A 23,577-nucleotide genomic window follows, 5' to 3' on the forward strand; every position below is an offset into this window, starting at 1 on the left:
TGTAGTCTCATTAGAGAATTAAATGACATATTACCTACTATTATTTTAATCTATCACGTCTGAGCTGAAATATCTTCCACTAGTTCTCATTTATTCCTTCCAAATCTTCCTCTAGGGGTCATACAGAACATGGTTGTAATCTCACTAGTTATCTTCTAGGTGTGTTTAATTTCAAGTCTCAACTCTCTCTAGGGCTGTCACTATCTTTTATGTGTTTGAAAGCTGTGCAATCAAAGGACAATGGAGACAGAACACTGGTAAGCTAAAGTCGCCTTCTAGCATTCTCTATGATCTACCTGTATTTTACTGTGCTGTACTAACTTTGTGCTGTGCAACAGTCACTTTGTGAACTTGTGGTATTTGTGAACAGAAGCTCAGATTAAATATTCAATTTCAGTCATTAACTGATGTGAAAAACTCCTCCTTTTCTGGATGAAAATATACATATGTTTGGGCAAAGGAGAGTGACAGTTGATATTGATACCAGAAACTTTACAGCTATTGGACCTTACCCCTAAATCCGTACATCTAAGATTTAAAGCATGGTCTTTACATAAGCCTGTTTCACTTGCTACTGATAATAAAAGTCCTGTCCTAACACAGACAAGTGAAAAAGTAACCTCATATACATATTCTGTTTCACACTTCTCTTGTGTATTTACTCTTCATGTGTCTCTGAAATCCAAATAAAAGGTGAGACCTAGAGAGACGCATGTTCACATTTGTCCTCTTAGAAGCATGTAGATTTTATGCATGATGTCCCCATTATTGTAAATGGAGTGTGCAAAGATAATTCAGCAAGTCCTTATGTCTCAGTGTCTCAATTATGAATAGTTTTTGATTCAGTGTTGCCCTGAGGGCCTCTGAGATGGGTAAAGAAACTGTCTGTCTCCAGATTCTGGACTCTTCCCAAGGTCTTGGCTTCTTTCTTGCCGTCGTGGTCATTGTTCTTCCCAAGTTCTCTGCCTGCTTCTTGACATCCTCATCACTGTCCCCACTCTTTTCATTAAGTTCACTTCATTTTTCTACAGTCTCACTCATATTTGTGTTTGGTTTTGATAGTGAGACTGAATTTTGTTTCATCTTAAATGAATGTCACAGTTTATTTCATTTTTTGATTTTGACTCTTAGTATTCTTTCATGTCAAATGTTTCTGGAGAAACTCTACTTTGCGTAATTTAGGGACCCCAGAGTAGAGGAATTCCAGTTTGAAAATATTCTAATTTTGGCTTTTAAAAACGTAAAATGTGAGAATGAAACCATTAGAGCTTGACTGTCTTAGACATTTGTCAAATATATATTTAACAAATATATATGGTTACATTATATTCTATTTATAAATTAAATGTTCTTTAACAATGAACACCTGGTCAGGTCTCTCTAGTGGCTTTAAGTAAAGACCACTTCATTTACCCTCCTGGCTAAGATAATGCTTTTTGTTGTGCTTCAGGTTTGTTATGTGAAAGCAGTCCACTTCTGAGATTAGTTTAAAATGTTCTATTTAAAGGCTGTTTGTGTGACCCCATTTAAGAAATTAGGCTATGCAAATCCAGCCTGATTACGAGATTCAGGTTTAAAGAAATTTGAGGTGTATTTGAGGTTCTTTGTTACCATCGATCTTAGATTTTACTGGAACTAAACCACTGAGCTTCAGGCTTGTTAGGTTTTGCTCAAGAATTCCATTTCCAGCACCAATACCTTTCATTCTGAGTGCTAAGTGACCAACCTATGATTTTTCTCCCTATTCAGCAATTGATTTTGTTTCCTTGGTATACTTTTGTCAGTTTATTTCCTGCTGCCATAATTCTTACTCCTATCAAGACATTCATTTTTGTTTCTAATGTGGGTAAAATGTTTAGACCAGAGGTTCTGCTGATCTGTGATTCTCTAAATTATCCAGGTTGAAATGTTTCCCAGGACTTGCTCATTTGGGGACCATGAAAAATCCATTTGGCCTGGAAAAAGCTTGGTTTATTTGTGTACTGCTTGTAAGATAAGTCAATCATTTATAATATCCTGTCGTGGATGGAATAGACCACTCATGAATAGAAAACAGAACGTATTAAAACCTTTAATCAAAGGGTGGCACCAAGATGGCCAAATAGGAACAGATCGGCCTCTAGCTCCCAGCATGAGTGACACAGAAGATGGGTGATTTCTGCATTTCCAACTGAGGTACTGGGTTCATCTCACTGGGGCGTGTTGGACAGTGGGTGCAGGACAGTGGGTGTAGCCCAACAAGCGAGAGCCAAAGCAGGGTGAGGCATTGCCTCACCCAGGAAGCGCAGGGGGAAGGGAATGCCTTTTCCTAGCCAAGGAAAACCATGACACATAACACCTGGAAAATTGGGTCACTCCCACCCTAATACTGCACTTTACCAAGGGTCTTAGCAAATGGCACACAAGGAGATTATATCTCACACCTGGCTCGGAGGGTCCCACACCCGTAGAGCCTCCCTCATTGCTAGCACAGCAGTCTGAGATCTAACTGCAAGGTGGCAGTGAGGCTGGGGGAGGGGCGCCCGCTATTACTGAGGCTTAAGTAGGTAAACAAAGTGGTCAGGAAGCTCGAACTGGGTGGAACCCATCCCAGCTCAAGGAGGCCTCCCTACCTCTGTAGACTCCACCTCTGGGGATAGGGCATAGCCAAACAAAAGGCAGCAGAAACCTCTGCAGATGTAAATGTCCCTGTCTGACAGCTTTGAGGAGAGTACTGGTTCTCCCAGCAGAGAGTTTGAGATCTGAGAATGGACAGACTGCCTGCTCAAGTGGGTCCCTGACCCCCTGAGTAGCCTAACTGGGAGACGTCCTCCATCAGGGGCAGACTGACACCTCATACCTCACACGGCCAGGTACACCTCTGAGATGAAGCTTCCAGAGGAACGATCAGACAGCAACATTTGCTGTTCAGCAATATTCACTCTTCTGCAGCCTCCGCTGCTGGTACCCAGGCAAACAGGGTCTGGAGTGGACCTCGAGCACACTCCAACAGACATGCAGCTGAGGGTCCTGACTGTTAGAAGGAAAACTAACAAACAGAAAGGACATCCACACCAAAACCCCATCTGTACGTCACCATCATCAAAGACCAAAGGTAGATAAAACCACAGAAATGGGGAAAAAGCAGTGCAGAAAATCTGAAAATTCTAAAAATCAGAGCGCCTCTTTCCCTCCAAAGGAACGCAGCTCCTCGCCAGCAACAGAACAAAGCTGGATGGAGAATGACTTTGACGAGTTGAGAGAAGAAGGCTTTAGACGATCAAACTTCTCCGAGCTAAAGACAGAGTACGAACCCAGCATAAAGAAACTAAAAACTTTGAAAAAAGATTTGACGAATGGCTAACTAGAATAACCAATGCAGAGAAGTTGTTAAATGACTTGATAGAGATGAAAACCATGACACGATAACTGTGTGACAAATGCATAAGCTTCAGTAACCGATTCTATCAACTGGAAGAAAGGCTATCAGTGATTGAAGATCAAATGAATGAAATGAAGTGAGAAGAGAAGTTTAGAGAAAAAAGTAAAAAGAAGTGAACAGGCCGGGCGCGGTAGCTCAAGCCTGTAATCCCAGCACTTTGGGAGGCCGAGACGGGTGGATCACGAGGTCAGGAGATCGAGACCATCCTGGCTAACACGGTGAAACCCCGTCTCTACTAAAAAATACAAAAAAACTAGCTGGGCGAGGTGGCGGGCGCCTGTAGTACCAGCTACTCTGGAAGCTGAGGCAGGAGAATGGCGTGAACCCAGGAGGCGGAGCTTGCAGTGAGCTGAGATCCGGCCACTGCACTCCAGCCTGGGCGACAGAGCGAGACTCCGTCTCAAAAAAAAAAAAAAAAAAAAGAAGTGAACAGAGCCTCCAAGAAATGTGGGAATATGTGAAAAGACCAAATCTACGTCTGATTGGTGTACCTGAAAGTGACGGGAGAATGGACCCAAGTTGGAAAACACTCTGCAGGATATTATCCAGGAGATCTTCCCCAACCTAGTAAGGCAGGCCAACATTCAAATTCAGGAAATACAGAGAATGCCACAAAGATACTCCTTGAGAAGAGCAACTCTAAGATATAATTGTCAGATTCACCGAAGTTGAAATGAAGGAAAAAATGTTAAGGGCAACCAGAGAGAAAGGTCGGGTTGCCCACAAAGGGAAGCCCATCAGACTAACAGCAGATCTCTCAGCAGAAACTCTCCAAGACAGAAGAGAGTGGGGGCCAATATTCAACATTCTTGAAGAAAAGTTTCAACCCAGAATTTCATATCCAGCCAAACTAAGTCTAATAAATGAAGGAGAAATAAAATCCTTTACAGAGAAGCAAATGCTGAGAGATTTTGTCACCACCAGGCCTGCCCTACAAGAGCTCCTGAAGGAAGCAGTAAAATGGAAAGGAACAACCGGTACCAGCCACTGCAAAAAATGCCAAAATGTAAAGACCATCAATGCTAGGAAGAAACTACATCAACTAATGAGAAAAAAAACCAGCTAACATCGTAATGACAGGATCAAGCTCACACATAACAATATTAACCTTAAATGTAAATGGGCTAAATGCGCCATTTAAAAGACACAGACTGGCAAATTGGATAAAGAGTCAAGACCCATCAGTTTGCTGTATTCAGGAGACCCATCGCACGTGCAGAGGCACACATAGGCTCAAAATAAAGGGATGGAAGAAGATCTACCAAGCAAATGGAAAACAAAAAAAAGGCAAGGGTTGCAATCCTAGTCTCTGATAAAACAGACTTTAAACCAACAAAGATCAAAAGAGACAAAGAAGGCCATTACATAATGGTGAAGGGATCAATTCAACAAGAAGAGATAACTATCCTAAATATATATGCACCCAATAGAGGAGCACCCAGATTCATAAAGCAAGTCCTTAGAGACTTACAAAGAGATTTAGACTCCCACACAATAATAATGGGAGACTTTAACACCCCACTGTCAACATTAGACAGATCAATGAGACAGAAAGTAAACAAGGATATCCAGGAATTGAACTCAACTCTGCACCAAGTGGACCTAGCAGACATCTACAGAACTCTCCACCCCAAATCGACAGAACATTCATTCTTCTTAGCACCACATTGCACTTATTCCAAAATTGACCACATAATTGGAAGTAAAGCACTCCTCAGCAAATGTAAAAGAACAGAAATTATAACAGTCTTTCAGACCACAGTGCAATAAAACTAGAACTCAGGATTAAGAAACTCACTCTAAACCGCTCAACTACCTGGAAACTGAACAACCTGCTCCTGAATGACTACTGGGTACATAACGAAATGAAGGCAGAAATAAAGATGTTCTTTGTAACCAATGAGAACAAAGATACAACATACCAGATCTCTGGGACACATTTAAAGCAATGTGGAGAGGGAAATTTATAGCACTAAATGCCCACAAGAGAAAGCAGGACAGATCTAAAATTGACACCCTAACATCATGATTAAAAGAACTAGAGAAGCAAGAGCAAACACATTCAAAAGCTAGGAGAAGGCAAGAAATAACTAAGATTAGAGCAGAGCTGAAGGAGATAGAGACACAAAAAATCCTCCAAAAAATCAATGAATCCAGGAGCTGGTTTTTTGAAACGATCAACAAAATTGATAGACCACTAGCAAGATTAATAAAAAAGAAAAGAGAGAAGAATCAAATAGATGCAATAACAAATGATAAAGGGGTATGTATCACCACTGACCCCACAGAAGTACAAACTACCATCAGCGAATACTATAAACACCTCTACGCAAATAAACTAGAAAACCTAGAAGAAATGAATAATTTCCTGGACATATATACTTTCTCAAGACTAAATCAGGAAGAAGTTGAATCCCTGAAGAGACCAATAGCAGGCTCTGAAATTGAGGCAATAATTAATAGCCTACCAACCAAAAAATGTCCAGGACCAGACGGATTCACAGCCGAATTCTACCAGAGGTACAAGGAGGAGCTGGTACCATTCCTTCTGAAACTATTCCAATCAATAGAAAAAGAGGGAATTCTCCCTAACTCATTTTATGAGGCCAACATCATCCTGATACCAAAGTCTGGCAGAGACACGACAAAAAAAGGGAGTTTTAGATCAATATCCCTGATGAACATCGATGCAAAAATCCTCAATAAAATACTGGCAAACCAAATCCAGCAGCACATCAGAAAGCTTATCCACCATGATCAAGTGAGCTTCATCCCTAGGATGCAAGACTGGTTCATCATACGCAAATCAATAAACGTAATCCAGCATATAAACAGAACCAAAGACAAAAACCACATGATTATCTCAATAGATGCAGAGAAGGCCTTTGACAAAATTCAACAGCCCTTCACGCTAAAAGCTCTCAATAAATTTGGTATTGATGGAACGTATCTCAAAATAGTAAGAGCTATTTATGACAGACCCACAGCCAATATCATACTGAATGGGCAAAAACTGGAAGCATTCCCTTTGAAAATTGGCACAAGACAGGGATGCCCTCTCTCACCACTCCTATTCAACATGGTGTTGGAAGTTCTGGCTAGGGCCATCAGGCAAGAGAAAGAAATGAAGAGTATTCAGTTAGGAAAAGAAGAAGTCAAATTGTCCCTGTTTGCAGATGACATGATTGTATATTTAGAAAACTCCATCGTCTCAGCCCCAAATCTCCTTAAGCTGATAAGCAACTTCAGCAAAGTCTCAGGATACAAAATTAATGTGCAAAAATCACAACCATTCTTATATACCTATAACAGGCAAACAGTGAGCTAAATCATGAGTGAACTCCCATTCACAATTGCTTCAAAGAGAATAAAATACCTAAGAATCCAACTTACAAGGCATGTAAAGGACCTCTTCAATGAGAACTACAAACCACTGCTCAATGAAATAAAAGAGGACACAAACAAGTGGAAGAATGTGCCATGCTCATGGATAGGAAGAATCAATACCGTGAAAATGGCCATACTGCCCAAGGTAATTTATAGATTCACTGCCATCCCCATTAAGCTACCAATGACTTTCTTCACAGAATTGGAAAAAACTGCTTTAAAGTTCATATGGAACTAAAAAAGACCCCACAATGCCAAAACAGTCCTAAACCAAAAGAACAAAGCTGGAGGAATCATGCTACCTGACTTCAAACTATACTACAAGGCTACATTAACTAAAACAGCATGATACTGGTACCAAAACAGAGATATAGACCAATGGAACAAAACAGAGCCCTCAGAAATAATACCACACATCTACAAGCATCTGATCTTTGTCAAACCTGACAAAAACAAGAAGTGGTGAAAGGATTCCCTATTTAATTAATAGGGAATAGGTGCTGGGAAAATTGTCTAGCCCTAAGTAGAAAGCTGAAACTGGATCCCTTCTTTAAATCTTATACAAGAATTAATTGAAGATGGATTAGAGACTTAAATGTTAGACCTAACACCATAAAAACCCTAGAAGAAAACCTAGGCAGTATCATTCAGGACAAAGGCATGGGCAAGGACTTCATGCCTAAAACACCAAAAGCAATGGCAACAAAAGCCAAAATTGACAAATGGGATCTAATAAAACTAAAGAGCTTCTGCACGACAGAAGAAACTACCATCAGAGTGAACAGGCAGCCTACAGAATGGGAGAAAATTTTTGCAATCTACTCATCTGACAAAGGGCTAATATCCAGAACGTACAAAGAACTCAAACAAATTTACGAGAAAAACACAACTCCATCAAAAAGTGGGTGAAAGGTATGAACAGACACTTCTCAAAAGACGACATTTATGCATCCAACAGATGCATGAAAAAATGCTCATCATCAGTGGCCATCAGAGAAACGCAAATCAAAAGCACGATGAGATACCATCTCACACCAGTTAGAATGGCAATCATTAAAAAGTCAGGAAGCAACAGGTGCTGGAGAGGATGTGGAGAAATAGGAACACTTTTACCCTATTGTTGGGACTGTAACCTCGTTCAACCATTGTGGAAGACAGTGTGGCGATTCCTCAAGGATCTAGAACTAGAAATACCATTTCACCCAGCCATCCCGTTACTGGGCATATACCCAAAGGATTATAAATCATGTTGCTATAAAGACACATGCACATGTATGTTTATTACGGCACTATTCACAATAGCAAAGACTTGGAACCAACCCAAATGTCCATCAATGACAGACAGGATTAAGAAAATGTGGCACATGTATACCATGGAATACTATGCAGCCATAAAAAGGGATGAGTTCATGTCCTTTGTAGGGACATGGATGCAGCTGGGGGCCATCATTCTCAGCAAAGTATTGCAGGAGCAGAGGGCCAAACACCACATGTTCTCACTCATGGGTGGGAGTTGAATGGTGAGAACACTTGGACACAGGAAAGGGAACATCACACACTGGGGCCTGTTGTGGGGTGGGGGCAGGGGGGAGGGATAGCATTAGGAGATATACCTAAGGTAAATGACGAGTTAATGGGTGCAGCACACCAAATGGCATGTGTATACATATGTAACAAACCTGCACTTTGTGCACATGTACTCTAGAACATAAAGTATAATAATAATTTAAAAAAAAACATTTCAAAACATTTCTCTCTTAACACAGGCTGCTTTTTTTTTACTTTTATTTTAAGTTCGGGGTACAAGTACAGGTTTGTCACATTGGTAAACTTGGGTCATGGGGATTAGTTGTACAGATTATTTCATCTCCCAGTTGTTAAGCCTAGTACCCATTAGTTATTTTTCCTGGTCCTCTCCCTTCTCCCACCCTGCACCCTCCCAAAGGCCCCAATGTGTGCTTTTTTCTTCTGTGTCTGTATGCTTTAATCATTTAGCTCCCACTTATGAGTGAGAACATGTGGTGTTTGGTTTTCTGTTTCTGTGTGTGTTTGCTGAGAATAATGGCCTCTAGCTCCATCCATGTTCCTGCAAGGGACATGTTCTCATTCTTTTTTTGGCTGCATATGAGTTTATGTTTTAAGTTGCTGTATAATAGTGAACCCTATTTGTATGTATCTGTCAATTTTTCTGTCTAAAGTAATACATGTTGACAATTTGCTTATGTATATATATGAAACTTTTTCTCCAAATGTTGAACCATATTTGTAGAAATACCATATATCCATGTATCTATCCAATATATAAAAACCATCTGGAACTAATATATACCTAAGTAAACTGCAACAACAAGAATAAATAAGTCACACCATTCCTCTTTAAACAATAAAAAATAAATAAATAAAACCTTTAATTAAGAAATCATACCAAATTCCTAATTGCAGATGTAAGAGCGTATTTCTTGTGTGGCAAGTCCATGAAACCAAAGGCCTGATTCATACATAAATGTGTGATACCCCTCAGCAGAGAGAGATGCTCCAGATATTAGGCTGTTTTTGGTACTGTCTCTTAACATGCAAGTGGGCTGTGTATCATTGGTGTCTTTTTCTCCAGTGTGCCTAGTAGAGCATCCGAAAGGAGCTTACAACTGAAGATGGAAATGAGCATGTGAATAATTACATGCTATGTATAAAGAAAATGTTTCTCATTATATTAACATAAATATTATATATGTGTGTGTATATACAGTTTAACCTATTTGTATTAGACACACACACACACACACACGTTTAACCTGTATTCTGTCTCCCCTGTTACTTTGCTTATTTTAGAATATGGCAATATTTTAATATATTGGACAGCTTAAATGACATTTATTCAATGTATTGAGTTCCTAGTATGTTCCAGGCACTGTGGAAGGGTGCTGAAGATACAAAGAGGAGTAAAAATATGTATCCTTTTCTTAAATAGTTTGAAGCCTAGTGAGGGAGATAGAAATATATACCATTAACAATAGTGAGGGAGATAGAAATATATACCATTAACAATAGTGAGGGAGATAGAAATATATACCATTAACAATAGAATGAGGGCGGTACTCCTAGAGGCCTTATAGGTACAAAGTGCTTTGAAACCTTAGAGGAAGGAGTGGTCCTTAGGGTTGGAGTGGAATTCTCTGGGAAGGACCTGCTGTGTTGAAGAGTCTGAGTTTCACCCTAAAATCAGTTAGGGAATTGATATGGTTTTGCTGTGTCCCCACCCAAATCTCATCTTGAATTGTAGTTACCATTCAAGATGTAATCCCCATGTGTCATGGGAGGCACCCGGTGGGAGGTAATTGAGTCATGGGGGCGTTTACCCCGTGATGTTGTTCTCATGATACTGAGTTCTCACAAGATCTCATGGTTTAAAGAGGCTTTCTTCCATTTTGCTCTGCCTTTCTCACTGCTGCCATACGACGAAGGATGTGTTTGCATCCCCTTCTGTCATGATTGTAAGTTTCCTGAGGCCTCCCCAGCCCTGCAGAACTGAATCAATTAAACCTCTTTCCTTTATAAGTTATCCAGGACATGTCCTTATAACAGCATGAGAGCGGACTAATACAGGGACCATTAAGGAATTTTTAGCCTTGGAGTGATATGGTCAGGTATTCCTTCTAGAAACTTGATACTGTGGACTACAGTTTAGGAATGAGAGGCCAGAGGAATTTTTCAACAAATTAAAACGATGAATTACTATATGATGCAGCAATTCTACTTCTAGATGTAGACCCAAATGAACTGGAAGAACAGACTCGAGCAGATATTTGTACATCCATGTTCACAGCAACATTACTCACAATAGTCAAAAGGTGGAGAAACCCAAATGTCCATCAACAGTTGAATGGATAAACAAAATGTGGTATGTATATATATATATACACACACATATATATGTGTGTATATATATGTATATATGCAATGGCATATCATTAAAACCTTAATAAGGAATAAAATTTTGACCTATTCTACAATAGGGATAAACCTTATAGACATTATACTAAGTGAAATAAGCCAGTGCTCATCTTTGAAGTGTGATGATAATAATACAGCTCTCCCCTCTTATCTGCAAGGGGTATGTTCCAAAATCCCCAGTGTATGCCTGAAACTGGATATTACTGAATGCTGTATCTATTGTACTGTGTTTTTTCCCTATACTTGCAATACTATAAAATTTAAGTTATAAATTAGGTACAGTAGGAGATTCACAATAACTAAAATAGAACAATTATAACAGTACACTTAATAAAAGATACATAATTGTGCACCTTCATTCTCTCTCAGTCTCTCAAAATACCTTAACTATGGGTAACTGAAACTATGGAAAGTGAGATAACAGATAATGAGGAAAAAATTGTGTCTATTTAATAAAGCTACAGGGTGATGGCCCTGAGGAATAAATTGGCTAACTCATGTAAAGTGCTTCAAAGGATGCCTGACACAGTAACTCCTCAATAAATGTGAGCTGCTACTGAAGTGCTTTTGTTACCACTGCTACTATTACTGTTTTTTTATTTGAAGAACTAACTTAAAGATATGGCATATTAATCTTGTTTCCTTGACGTTGATGGGATATCTTATTTTAATAGCTTTATTGTGGTATTCTTCACATATGGGAACTGTACTTATTTAAAGCATATAGCATGATAAGTTTTGACATACGTGTACATCTGTGAAAAAATCACTGAAATTCAGAAAGTGAACAGCATCCATTACTTTCTCAATAGAACCCAGTGCTTTCTCCAAACCCTTGGTAATTCCTCCATTTCCCCAGATGACCACTGTTATTTTTTCTCTTGCCATAGATTAGTTTGAGTTTTCTAGAGTTTTATATACCTGTAATCATATAATATTGTATTCCTTTTTATCTGACTTCTTTCAATCAGCATAATTGTTTTGAGACTCCATGTTTTTGTGTATATAAAGTTAATTCCTTTATATTGCCAAATGGTATTCCATTGTATGAACGTACCACAGTTTGTTCATCCATAAGCCCTGTTGATGGATACTGGGTTGTTTTCAGTTATAGAGAATTATAAATAAACCTGCTATGAATATTCTTGTACCAGACATATTCTTTTAATGGATGTATATTTTCTTTAGGATAAATCTAAGAATGGAATAGCTGGATTATGTAACAGATATATGTTTAACTTTTTAAAACAGTATTCAAGTTTTACAAAGTGGTTGTTCTGTTTTACATGCCAGCAACAGTGTACGAGAGTTTCTGTTGCTCACTAATATATCCTCACTAATACTTGGCATGGCAGACTTTTTAATTTTATCCACTCTGATAGGTGTGCAGTGGTATGTAGTTATAGTTTTAACTGATATTTCCTTAATGACTAATGATGTTGAGCATCTTTTTATGTGCTTGTTTGCTATTCTTGTGTTTTCTTTGATGATGTATCTGTTCAGGTCTGTTGCTCATTCCTTTATTGGGTTATTTTCCTATTATTTCTTTAGTTTTGAGAATTATTTATATACTGTGGATACAAATTCTTCATCATAGATATGTTTGTAAGTATTTTCTCCCCATCTGTGGCTTGATGTTTTATTTTCCTAACAGTGTCTTCTGGGGAGCCGAAGATTTTAATTTTGATAAAAATCCAGTTCATCCAATTTTTCACTTACGATTTATAATCTTGGAGTCATCTCTTAAAAAAAATCTTTGCCTAACCCAAGGTTACAAAGATTTTCTCTTTTCTTTCAGAAGTTTCATAGTTAGGTATTATAGGTAGACATGTGATCAGTTTGTGCTAATTTTATATATTACTGAAGATGTGGATTGAATGTTTTTTGTTTTTGCATATGAACATCCAATTTCTCTAGCATCATTCATTGAAAACTCTGTTATTCTTTTTATTTTTATTTTTATTTTTATTTTTATTTTTGAGACGGAGTCTGGCTCTGTCGCCCAGGCTGGAGTGCGGTGGCCGGATCTCAGCTCACTGCAAGCTCTGCCTCCCGGGTTTACGCCATTCTCCTGCCTCCGCCTCCCAAGTAGCTGGGACTACAGGCGCCCGCCTCGTCGCCCGGCTAGTTTTTTGTATTCTTTAGTAGAGATGGGGTTTCACTGTATTAGCCAGGATGGTCTCGATCTCCTGACCTTGTGATCCGCCCGTCTCGGCCTCCCAAAGTGCTGGGATTACAGGCTTGAGCCACCGCGCCCGGCAACTCTGTTCTTCTTTCACTGATTGCTTTTCTGTCTCTGCAAACAATTATTTGTCCTGTATATCTAAGTTTGTTTCTAGATTCTTTATTCTGTAGCATTGATCTATTTGTCTTTTTTGATGCCAATACCTCATTGATTACAGTAGCTTTATGATAAGTTTTGAAATTACATTCTTCTAAGTTGTGAGTCCATCTATGCCCTTCACAACGTTTCCAGATGGATTTAGAATCAATTAATCAATCTATTTGTCTGTATATCCATCGATCCATCCATCCATCCATCCATCCATCCATCCATCCATCCATCCACTCATCCATCTCACTAGCTATAACCTTGATTACAATGTTCAATAGAAATAGTAAGCGTGAACATCCTTGTGAACATTCTTGCTGTGTTACTGATCATAGAGAAGAAGCATTCAGTCTTTCACCATTAAGGATGATGTTAGCTATACATTTTTCTTATAGGCCCTTTATTTTTTTAATTTTTTAATTTTTTTTTTTTTTATTATTATTATACTTTAAGTTCTAGGGTACATGTGCATAACGTGCAGGTTTGTTACATATGTATACTTGTGCCATGTTGGTGTGCTGCACCCATCAACTCGTCAGCACCCATCAATTCATCATTTATATCATGTATAACTCCCCAATGCAATCCCTCCCCCCTCTCCGCTCCCCATGCTAGGCCCCAGTGTGTGATGTTCCCCTTCCTGAGTCCAAGTGATCTCATTGTTCAGTTCCCACCTATGAGTGAGAACATGCGGTGTTTGGTTTTCTGTTCTTGTGATAGTTTGCTAAGAATGATGGTTTCCAGGTGCATCCATGTCCCTACAAAGGATGCAAACTCATCCTTTTTGATGGCTGCATAGTATTCCATGGTGTATATGTGCTACATTTTCTTAATCCAGTCTGTCACAGATGGACATTTGGGTTGATTCCAAGTCTTTGCTATTGTGAATAGTGCCGCAATAAACATACGTGTGCATGTGTCTTTATAGCAGCATGATTTATAATCCTTTGGGTATATACCCAGTAGTGGGATGGCTGGGTCCAATGAGTTTCTTCACAGAATTGGAAAAACTGCTTTAAAGTTCATATGGAACCAAAAAAGAGCCTGCATTGCCAAGACAGTCCTAAGTCAAAAGAACAAAGCTGGAGGCATCACGCTACCTGACTTCAAACTATACTACAAGGCTACAGTAACCAAAACAGCATGGTACTGATACCAAAACAGAGATATAGACCAATGGAACAGAACAGAGTCCTCAGAAATAATACCACACATCTACAGCCATCTGATCTTTGACAAACCTGAGAGAAACAAGACATGGGGAAAGGATTCCCTATTTAATAAATGGTGCTGGGAAAATTGGCTAGCCATAAGTAGAAAGCTGAAACTGGATCCTTTCCTTACTCCTTATACGAAAATTAATTCAAGATGGATTAGAGACTTAAATGTTAGACCTAACACCATAAAAACCCTAGAAGAAAACCTAGGTAGTACCATTCAGGACATAGGCATGGGCAAGGACTTCATGTCTAAAACACCAAAAGCAACGGCAGCAAAAGCCACAATTGACAAATGAGATCTAATTAAACTAAAGAGCTTCTGCACAGCAAAAGAAACTACCATCAGAGTGAACAGGCAGCCTACAGAATGGGAGAAAATTTTTGCAATCATCTGACAAAGGGCTGATATCCAAAACCTATAGGCCCTTTTTAAAGTTTAAGGGTATTCCTTTCCCTTCTTAGTATGCTGAGTTTTGTTTTAATCAAAAGTACATGTTAGATTTTGTCACATGCTGTTGAGATGATCATGTAGTTTTCCTTTTTGGTTTTTTTAATGTGGTGATTGATGTTTTGAGTGTTAAGCTAACTCTGTATTCCTCGGATAAACTCCAATTATCGCTTTAAAATTTGTAGAATCTGTAGTGATATCCTCTCTCATTTGTAATATCGATGATTTATGTATTCTTTTTTGTGATAAGTTTTCCTAGAGATTTATCAGTTTTATGGATCTTCTCAGAGAACCTGCTTTTTTGGCATCATTGGCTTTTCTCTATTGTTTTTCTATTTTTTATGTCACTGATTTTGGCTGTGAGCTTTATTATTTCCTTTCTTCTGCTTACTTTGGTTTAATTTGCCTTTCCTTTTCAGTTTATTAAGGTCATTCGTTTGAGACCTTTCTTCTTTTCTAACATAGATGTTAGGTGGTATAAATTTCTTCCTGAGTACTGTGGTAGTGTCATCCCACAAATTCTATGTTATATATTTTCATTCAGCTCAAAATGCATTCTAATTTTCTTTTGATTTATTTATTACCCAGTAGATTATTTAGAAGTGCATTATTTATAAGTATTTGGGGATTTTTGAGATCTGCTTTTTATTTCTGATGTAATTTCATTGTGGTTAGAGAAAATACATTATATAACTTGAGTCCTTTTAAATGTATTGAGAATTATTTTACGGTCAAGAATATTGCTTGTCTTGTATACATGTTTCATGTACACTTCAGAATTTATATTTTGTCATTGTTGGATGGAGTTTTTTATAAATGTTAATAAAGTCAATTTGGTTGATAGATTAGTTCTAGTCTACTGTATGTCTGACAATTTTCTGCCCATTTGTTTTAATTATTGGGAAAAGGGTACTGAAATCTTCAACTTTAATTTAGGATTTTGTCTGTTTTACTTGTATTTCTGTGTTTTTTCTTCATGCATTGGAAGAAATAATATTGGGATATAAATACTAAGGATTGTTATATCATCTTGATTAATTGAGCCCTTTATTAGTATGAAATGATGGTTTTGAGCCCTAGAAATAGTCCTTACTATGGTGCATTTTTTACTCGTGTTGACGTGTTACTGTGTGTATCTTTTCCATTCTATTACCTTTTGTTCTAACCTATTAGTGTCTTTGTGTTTAAAGTGTAGGTTTGTAGTAAGCAAATATTGTTGCCTCTTTATCTTTTATCCAATCTGAAAATCTGTGCCTTTTTTGTGGATGTTTAGAATATTTACATTTAATATGATTATTCATATCTTTAGGTTTAAACCTGTCATCTTGCTGTTTGCTTTCTATTTGTTTCATCTGTTATTTATTCATTTCCTTTGTTTTTCCCTGCTTTTTTTTTTGGATTGAGTATTTTAATGATTCTGGTTTATCTCCCTTGTTCTTTTTTTTTTTTTAATCCAAAATGTGTTTATTGAGATGGTTTCCCACTCATCTTGATTCAGAGTGCCTTTAGTGCTGCTTCCTCCTAAAGGAACATCCTTCTGTAAGCCTTGCTTTTCCTCCTGTAGGCTGGCAGAGGACAGTGGAGCAGCCAACACACAAAACTACCGTTTGTGCATGGCTAAAGACCGTGGTGATTTTATAGCATCCTGGGCATTTCACATCCATGAAGTAGGAATTGGGGCTCTGCACCAGGCGTTTCTTCTTGTGTTTCCTCTTCTCCTCTCCTGGGGAGGGATGAAGGAGATCCTTTGCAAGAGGCATGTTCTAGTGTGGGTAGGTTGTCACCGCCAGAAAGCTCCTTTGTTCTTATATTGTTCATAGCTGTTTGTTCTGCTACTTTAGTGGCTGGTGGTGCCTAGATGGTCTATAACATTCCTCTTTAACTTATCACAGTTTAAGTGATATTTACGACTTCACTTATTGCATACAAACCTTAGAGCAGTATACTTCATTTCTCTCTCTCTTGGTCTTTATGTTACTGTTGTTGTGTGTGTGTGTGTATGTGTGTGTGTATATATAGATATATTACTTTTAGCTATATTATAAATCCCTGAGTACATAGTTGTTTTTGTTTGAATAATCAATTGTCTTTTAATAAATTTTAACAACAAAAATCTCCCATCTACAACCTGTAACATTTTCTATGCTTTTCATTTCTTATGTAGATCCAGATATTCATCTGGTATCATTTTCTTTTTGCTTGAAGGACTTTCTTTAATATTTCTTTTTCATGTGGTTGTGGAGTGATGAATTATTCCAGCTTTTATATGTCTGAATGTAAGTCTTTATGTTGCCTGTGTTTTTGAAAGGTGTTTTCATTGGATATAGAATTCTTGGTAGACATTTTTTGTTCTTTTAGTGCTTTAAAGATGTTATCAACAGTCTTTTTGTTTTGTATTGCATATGCAATATTCGTATCTCTCATCCTTTGTATATAATTATGTCTTTTTCCTCTAGCCTGTATTTAAGATTTTTTTTCCTTATCACTGGTTTTGAGTGTTTGATTATGGTTTCTTTCTTTCTTTTCTTTGTTTTTTTTTGTTTTGTTTTGTTTTTTTGATATGGGTTCTCACTTTGTTGCCCAGGCTGGTCACAAATTTGCTTTGTTGTCCAGGCTGGTTATGAATATGATTTCCTTTGATGTAATTTGCCTAGTGTTTCTTGTGTTTAGGGTTCATTCAGCTTCTTGGATTCATCAGTTTGTTGTTTTACTCAAGCTTGTACATTTTCAGTCGTTAATTTTTCAAAAATTTATTTGTCCCTCTCCAATTCTTCTCTCCCTCATGAATTTCACTTACTCATCTGTTAACTCATTTGATATTGTCCCATATCTTACTGATTATTTTCTTTCTTTTTTGATTCATTTTCTCTGTATGTTTCATCTTTGGATTGATTTTATTGCTAGGCTTTAAATTTCACTAATCATTTTTCCTGCAAGATCTCCCGTGGTTAATACCATCCAGTGTATTATTTATCTCAGACACTGTATTTTTTATGTCTGGGAATTATACCTCATATTTATGTGTATGTATATGCAGCTGTTCCTCAACTTGTAATGGACATCACATTATGTCCAGATAAACCTATCATAAGTTGAAAATATCGTAAGTTGATAATGCATTTCGTACACCTAATATACCAAACATCATAGCTTAGTCTCGCCTACCTTAAACATGCTCAGAACCCTTACCTTAGCCTGTAGATGAGCAAGATCATCTAACACAAAGCGTATTTTATAATAAAGTAATGAATATCTCATGCAGTTGATTGAATACTGAACTGAAAGTGAAAAGAAGAATGGTTTTATGGGTGTTCATAGTATGATTTGTGTTGAATGTGTATCACCTTTGCACTGTTGTAAATATGAAGAATCTTAAGTTGAACTATCATAAATTGGGGACCATCTATGTTTGTATGTGTGTATGTGTATATTCTACATCTCCATTTAACTTTTTAAACAAATGGAAAGTAATTATAATTATTTTAATATTTTTGTCAAACGGTTGTATCATCTGTGGCATACTGAGTTGGACTTACTTGGTTGTTTTTTTCTCATTATGGATCATATTTTTTTTTGCTTCTTTGCAGTGCCTAATAATCTTGAGTTGTATGATATTGTGAATTTTACTTGACCTGGGGGGCTGGGTGTTTTAATTTTTCTATGACAATTCTTGGTCTTTGTTCTGGGACACAGCTGAATTACGTGGAAACAGTTTTATTCTTTTAGGTCTTGCTTTTACTATTTGCTAGGAGGGACCAGAGCATCATTTAGTGTATAGCTAAAGTGCCTTGCTTTGCACTACTGAGGTAAGACCTGTCTGAAGTCTCTACTCAATTCCAGGTCAATTACAAGGTTTTCCAGTATGTCCAGTGGGAATAGGCATGCTTCCTGGCCCCATGGCAATGTGCTGAGTGCTGTTTCCTCTACTGTTTTTGGATTCTGTTCTCAGTCTTGGTTAGTTTCCTCACATGCATGTGTTGATCAGGACTCTACTGAATAGTTAAGGGAAACATTTTATAGATATCCTGGGTTCTTTCTCAGTGCAGCTCTGTTCACTCTGGTACTCTGTCCTGCAAACGCTAGTCACCTTGGTCTCCTCAGATTCTGATCTTTCTTCACTCTGTTCACCTGTGTTCTCTCTCTTTGCATTGTGACCTGGAAAATCTCTCAAAGCAGTAAACTGGGACAATTGTAGGGCTCACTTCATTTGTTTCCTCTCAGTCAGGGATCACTGTCCTTCATTTCTTGATACTTATTCTTGAAAATGGTTGTTTCTTATATAGATAGATATATACATACATATGGCTGATTGGCTGGTTGGTTTCAGGCAGGAGGTTAAACCTAGTCCCTCTTACTCCATTTTGCCCGCAACTGATGGCCTGCTTTTTGTTTCGTCAGAACCTGGTAGCTATCTATATCTTTAAAGGCATTCATTATGGTCCAGTGGGAACAGCAGTTTAAAACTGAAGGTCTCATCCTATTTCTGCCAATTACCAGCTGTCTCAAGGAACAGACTTATGGAGTCTCCTACTCAGAAGGTCATGTGGCTGATCCTCCAGTACTGCATAAATTGGTTTATGTACAGTCTCTGTTTTATGCTGTCACATGTTGGGCAGCTCTCCCTTTTGAAGAACACATTTCCTATTTTAGGTATTTCTCATAATTCGAAACATCTTTTTCATATTAGCTGAAATTGGTCTTTTACTAATCTCCACCCACATTTATCTAGCAAAGTCATATGAGATTAGTCTAATCTTTTTTTTCCACACAGTAGCCCCACTCTTATTTGAGGGCTTCTATCCTCTTCCTTCCCAGGTCTCCCAGAGTAAAAACATTTTGAGCTCTATAAGCCTTAGTTGTCTACTCTATAAAATGTGCTATTTATTTTAAAAGGATTCCTGTATCTGTGAGTGCCTTCTTTTATTTATTTATTTATTTATTTTTTATTATACTTTAAGTTCTAGGGTACATGTGCATAACGTGCAGGTTTGTTACATATGTATACTTGTGCCATGTTGGTGTGCTGCACCCATCAACTCGTCAGCACCCATCAATTCGTCATTTATATCAGTATAACTCCCAATGCAATCCCTCCCCCCCTCCCCCCTCCCCCTCCCCATGCTAGGCCCCAGTGTGTGATGTTCCCCTTCCCGAGACCAAGTGATCTCATTGTTCAGTTCCCACCTATGAGTGAGAACATGCGGTGTTTGGTTTTCTGTTCTTGTGATAGTTTGCTAAGAATGATGGTTTCCAGCTGCATCCATGTCCCTACAAAGCGCAAACTCATCCTTTTTGATGGCTGCATAGTATTCCATGGTGTATATGTGCCACATTTTCTTAATCCAGTCTGTCACAGATGGACATTTGGGTTGATTCCAAGTCTTTGCTATTGTGAATAGTGCCGCAATAAACATACGTGTGCATGTTCTTTATAGCAGCATGATTTATAATCCTTTGGGTGTATACCCAGTAGTGGGATGGCCGGGTCATATGGTACATCTAGTTCTAGATCCTTGAGGAATTGCCATACTGTTTTCCGTAATGGTTGAACTAGTTTACAATCCCACCAACAGTGTAAAAGTGTTCCTATTTCTCCACATCCTCTCCAGCACCTGTTTTTCCTGACTTTTTAATGATTGCCATTGTAACTGGTGTGAGATGGTATCTCATTGTGGTTTTGATTTGCATTTCTCTGATGGCGAGTGATGATGAGCATTTTTTCATGTGTCTGTTGCTGTATGAATGTCTTTTTTTTTTTTTTTTTGTAATTGCTGTTTTCTTTTTTTTTTTTTTTTTTTTTCATTTTTTTTTTTTTTATTTATTATACTTTAAGTTCTAGGGTACATGTGCATGACGTTTTTATATCATGTATCTCCCCAATGCAATCCCTCCCTCCTCCCCCCTCCCCATGATATGCCCCAGTGTGTGATGTTCCCCTTCCCGAGTCCAAGTGATCTCATTGTTCAGTTCCCACCATGAGTGAGAACATGCGTGTTTGGTTTTCTCTTCTTGTGATAGTTTGCTAAGAATGATGATTCCAGCTGCATCCATGTCCCTACAAAGGACGCACTCATCCTTTTTGATGGCTGCATAGTATTCCATGGTGTATATGTGCCACATTTTCTTAATCCAGTCTGTCACAGATGGACATTTGGGTTGATTCCAAGTCTTTGCTATTGTGAATAGTGCCGCAATAAACATACGTGTGCATTTGTCTTTGTAGTAGAGTAATTATAATCCTTTGGGTATATACCCAGTAGTGGGATGGCTGGGTCTATGGTACATCTAGTTCTAGATCCTTGAGGATCGCCATACTGTTTTCCACAATGGTTGAACTAGTTTACAATCCCACCAACAGTGTAAAAGTGTTCCTATTTCTCCACATCCTCTCCAACACCTGTTGTTTCCTGACTTCTTATGATTGCCATTCTAACTGGTGTGAGATGGTATCTCATTGTGGTTTTGATTGCATTTCTCTGATGGCGAGTGATGATGACATTTTTTCATGTGTCTGTTGGCTGTATGGATGTCTTCCTTTGAGAAATGTCTGTTCATATCCTTTGCCACTTTTTGATGGGGTTGTTTGTTTTTTTCTTGTATATTTGTTTGAGTTCTTTGTAGATTCTGGATATTAGCCCTTGTCAGATGAGTAGGTGCAAAAATTTTCTCCCATTCTGTAGGTTGCCTGTTCACTCTGATGGTAGTTTCTTTTGCTGTGCAAAAGCTCTTTAGTTTAATTAGATCCCATGTGTCAATTTTTGCTTTTGCTGCCGTTGCTTTTGGTGTTTTAGACATGAAGTCCTTGCCCATGCCTATGTCCTGAATGGTACTACCTAGATTTTCTTCTAGGGTTTTTATGGTATTAGGTCTAACATTTAAGTCTCTGATCCATCTTGAATTAATTTTCGTATAAGGGGTAAGGAAAGGATCCAGTTTCAGCTTTCTACTTATGGCTAGCCAATTTTCCCAGCACCATTTATTAAATAGGGAATCCTTTCCCCATTTCTTGTTTCTCTCAGGTTTGTCAAAGATCAGATGGCTGTAGATGTGTGGTATTATTTCTGAGGACTCTGTTCTGTTCCATCGGTCTATATCTCTGTTGTGGTACCAGTACCATGCTGTTTTGGTTACTGTAGCCTTGTAGTATAGTTTGAAGTCAGGTAGCGTGACACCTCCAGCTTTGTCCTTTTGACTTAGGATTGTCTTGGCAATGCGGGCTCTTTTTGGTTCCATATGAACTTTAAAGCCGTTTTTTTTCCAATTCTGTGAAGAAACTCATTGGTAGCTTGATGGGGATGGCATTGAATCTATAAATAACCTTGGGCAGTATGGCCATTTTCACGATATTGATTCTTCCTATCCATGAGCATGGTATGTTCTTCCATTTGTTTGTGTCCTCTTTGATTTCACTGAGCAGTGGTTTGTAGTTCTCCTTGAAGAGGTCCTTTACATCCCTTGTAAGCTGGATTCCTAGGTATTTGATTCTCTTTGAAGCAATTGTGAATGGAAGTTCATTCCTGATTTGGCTCTCTGCTTGTCTGTTACTGGTGTATAAGAATGCTTGTGATTTTTGCACATTAATTTTGTATCCTGAGACTTTGCTGAAGTTGCTTATCAGCTTAAGGAGATTTTGGGCTGAGACAATGGGGTTTTCTAAATATACAATCATGTCATCTGCAAAACAGGACAATTTGACTTCTTCTTTTCCTAACTGGATACCCTTGATTTCTTTCTCTTGCCTGATTGCCCTAGCCAGAACTTCCAACACGATGTTGAATAGGAGTGGTGAGAGAGGCCCCTGTCTTGTGCCAGTTTTCAAAGGGAATTTTTCCAGTTTTTGCCCATTCAGTATGATATTAGCTGTGGGTTTGTCATAAATAGCTCTTATTATTTTGAGGTACGTTCCATCAATACCGAATTTATTGAGCGTTTTTAGCATAAAGGGCTGTTGAATTTTGTCAAAAGAAGTCTTCTTTTGAGAAATGTCTGTTCAGATCCTTTGCCCAGTTTTTGATGGGATTGTTTGTTTTTTTCTTGTAATTTGTTTGAGTTCTTTCTAGGTTCTCGATATTAGCCCTTTGTCAGATGAGTGGATTGCAAAAATGTTCTCCCATTCTGTAGGTTGCCTGTTCACTCTGATGGTAGTTTCTTTTGCTCTGCAGAAGCTCTTTAGTTTAATTAGATCCCATTTGTCAATTTTGGCTTTTGCTGCTGTTGCTTTTGGTGTTTTAGACATGAAGTTCTTGCCCATGCCTATGTCCTGAATGGTACTACCTAGGTTTTCTTCTAGGGTTTTTATGGTATTAGGTCTAACATTTAAGTCTCTAATCCATCTTGAATTAATTTTCGTATAAGGAGTAAGGAAGGGATCCAGTTTCAGCTTTCTACTTATGGCTAGCCAGTTTTCCCAGCACCATTTGTTAAATAGGGAATCCTTTCCCCATGTCTTGTTTCTCTCAGGTTTGTCAAAGATCAGATGGCTGTAGATGTGTGGTATTATTTCTGAGGACTCTGTCTGTTCCATTGGTCTATATCTCTGTTTTGGTACCAGTACCATGCTGTTTTGGTTACTGTAGCCTTGTAGTGTAGTTTGAAGTCAGGTAGTGTGATGCCTCCAGCTTTGTTCTTTTGACTTAGGATTGTCTTGGCAATGCAGGTCTTTTTTTTGGTTCCATATGAACTTTAAAGCAGTTTTTTCCAATTCTGTGAAGAAACTCATTGGTAGCTTGATGGGGATGGCATTGAATCTATAAATAACCTTGGGCAGTATGGCCATTTTCACGATATTGATTCTTCCTATCCATGAGCATGGTATGTT

At 38.1% G+C, this 23,577-nt stretch overlaps 2 protein-coding genes across 6 annotated transcripts in view; one reads left to right on the plus strand and one right to left on the minus strand.

Moving 5' to 3' along the window:
- The window catches only part of SH3GL2 (SH3 domain containing GRB2 like 2, endophilin A1), a 243,657-nt gene that overhangs the window by 125,589 nt on the left and 94,491 nt on the right, over window positions 1–23,577 (plus strand). For 2 of the 5 annotated variants that reach the window (XM_033237415.1, XM_033237418.1), the window contains exon 1: window positions 193–257. The exons of the other annotated variants lie outside the window; for them this stretch is intronic. In XM_033237415.1, the coding sequence (XP_033093306.1) occupies window positions 210–257 (48 nt within the window). In that variant the 5' untranslated portion in view covers window positions 193–209. Of the gene's footprint in view, window positions 1–192; window positions 258–23,577 lie in introns of those variants that run through there. 5 annotated transcript variants of the gene reach the window in all.
- Window positions 16,211–16,536, minus strand: LOC117098605 (40S ribosomal protein S27-like). Its single transcript, XM_033237421.1, has one exon. It carries the CDS (start codon window positions 16,517–16,519, stop codon window positions 16,265–16,267), a length of 255 nt encoding a protein of 84 aa, XP_033093312.1. The 5' UTR covers window positions 16,520–16,536; the 3' UTR covers window positions 16,211–16,264.

This window comes from Trachypithecus francoisi, unplaced genomic scaffold, assembly GCF_009764315.1.
Source record: "Trachypithecus francoisi isolate TF-2019V2 unplaced genomic scaffold, Tfra_2.0 Lachesis_group16, whole genome shotgun sequence".
Lineage (NCBI taxonomy): Eukaryota > Metazoa > Chordata > Mammalia > Primates > Cercopithecidae > Trachypithecus > Trachypithecus francoisi.

What these genes read in the sequence shown, in the direction of transcription:
- LOC117098605 (XM_033237421.1), bottom strand. Translation starts at nt 16,519, where the DNA reads ATGCCTCTTGCAAAGGATCTCCTTCATCCCTCCCCAGGAGAGGAGAAG.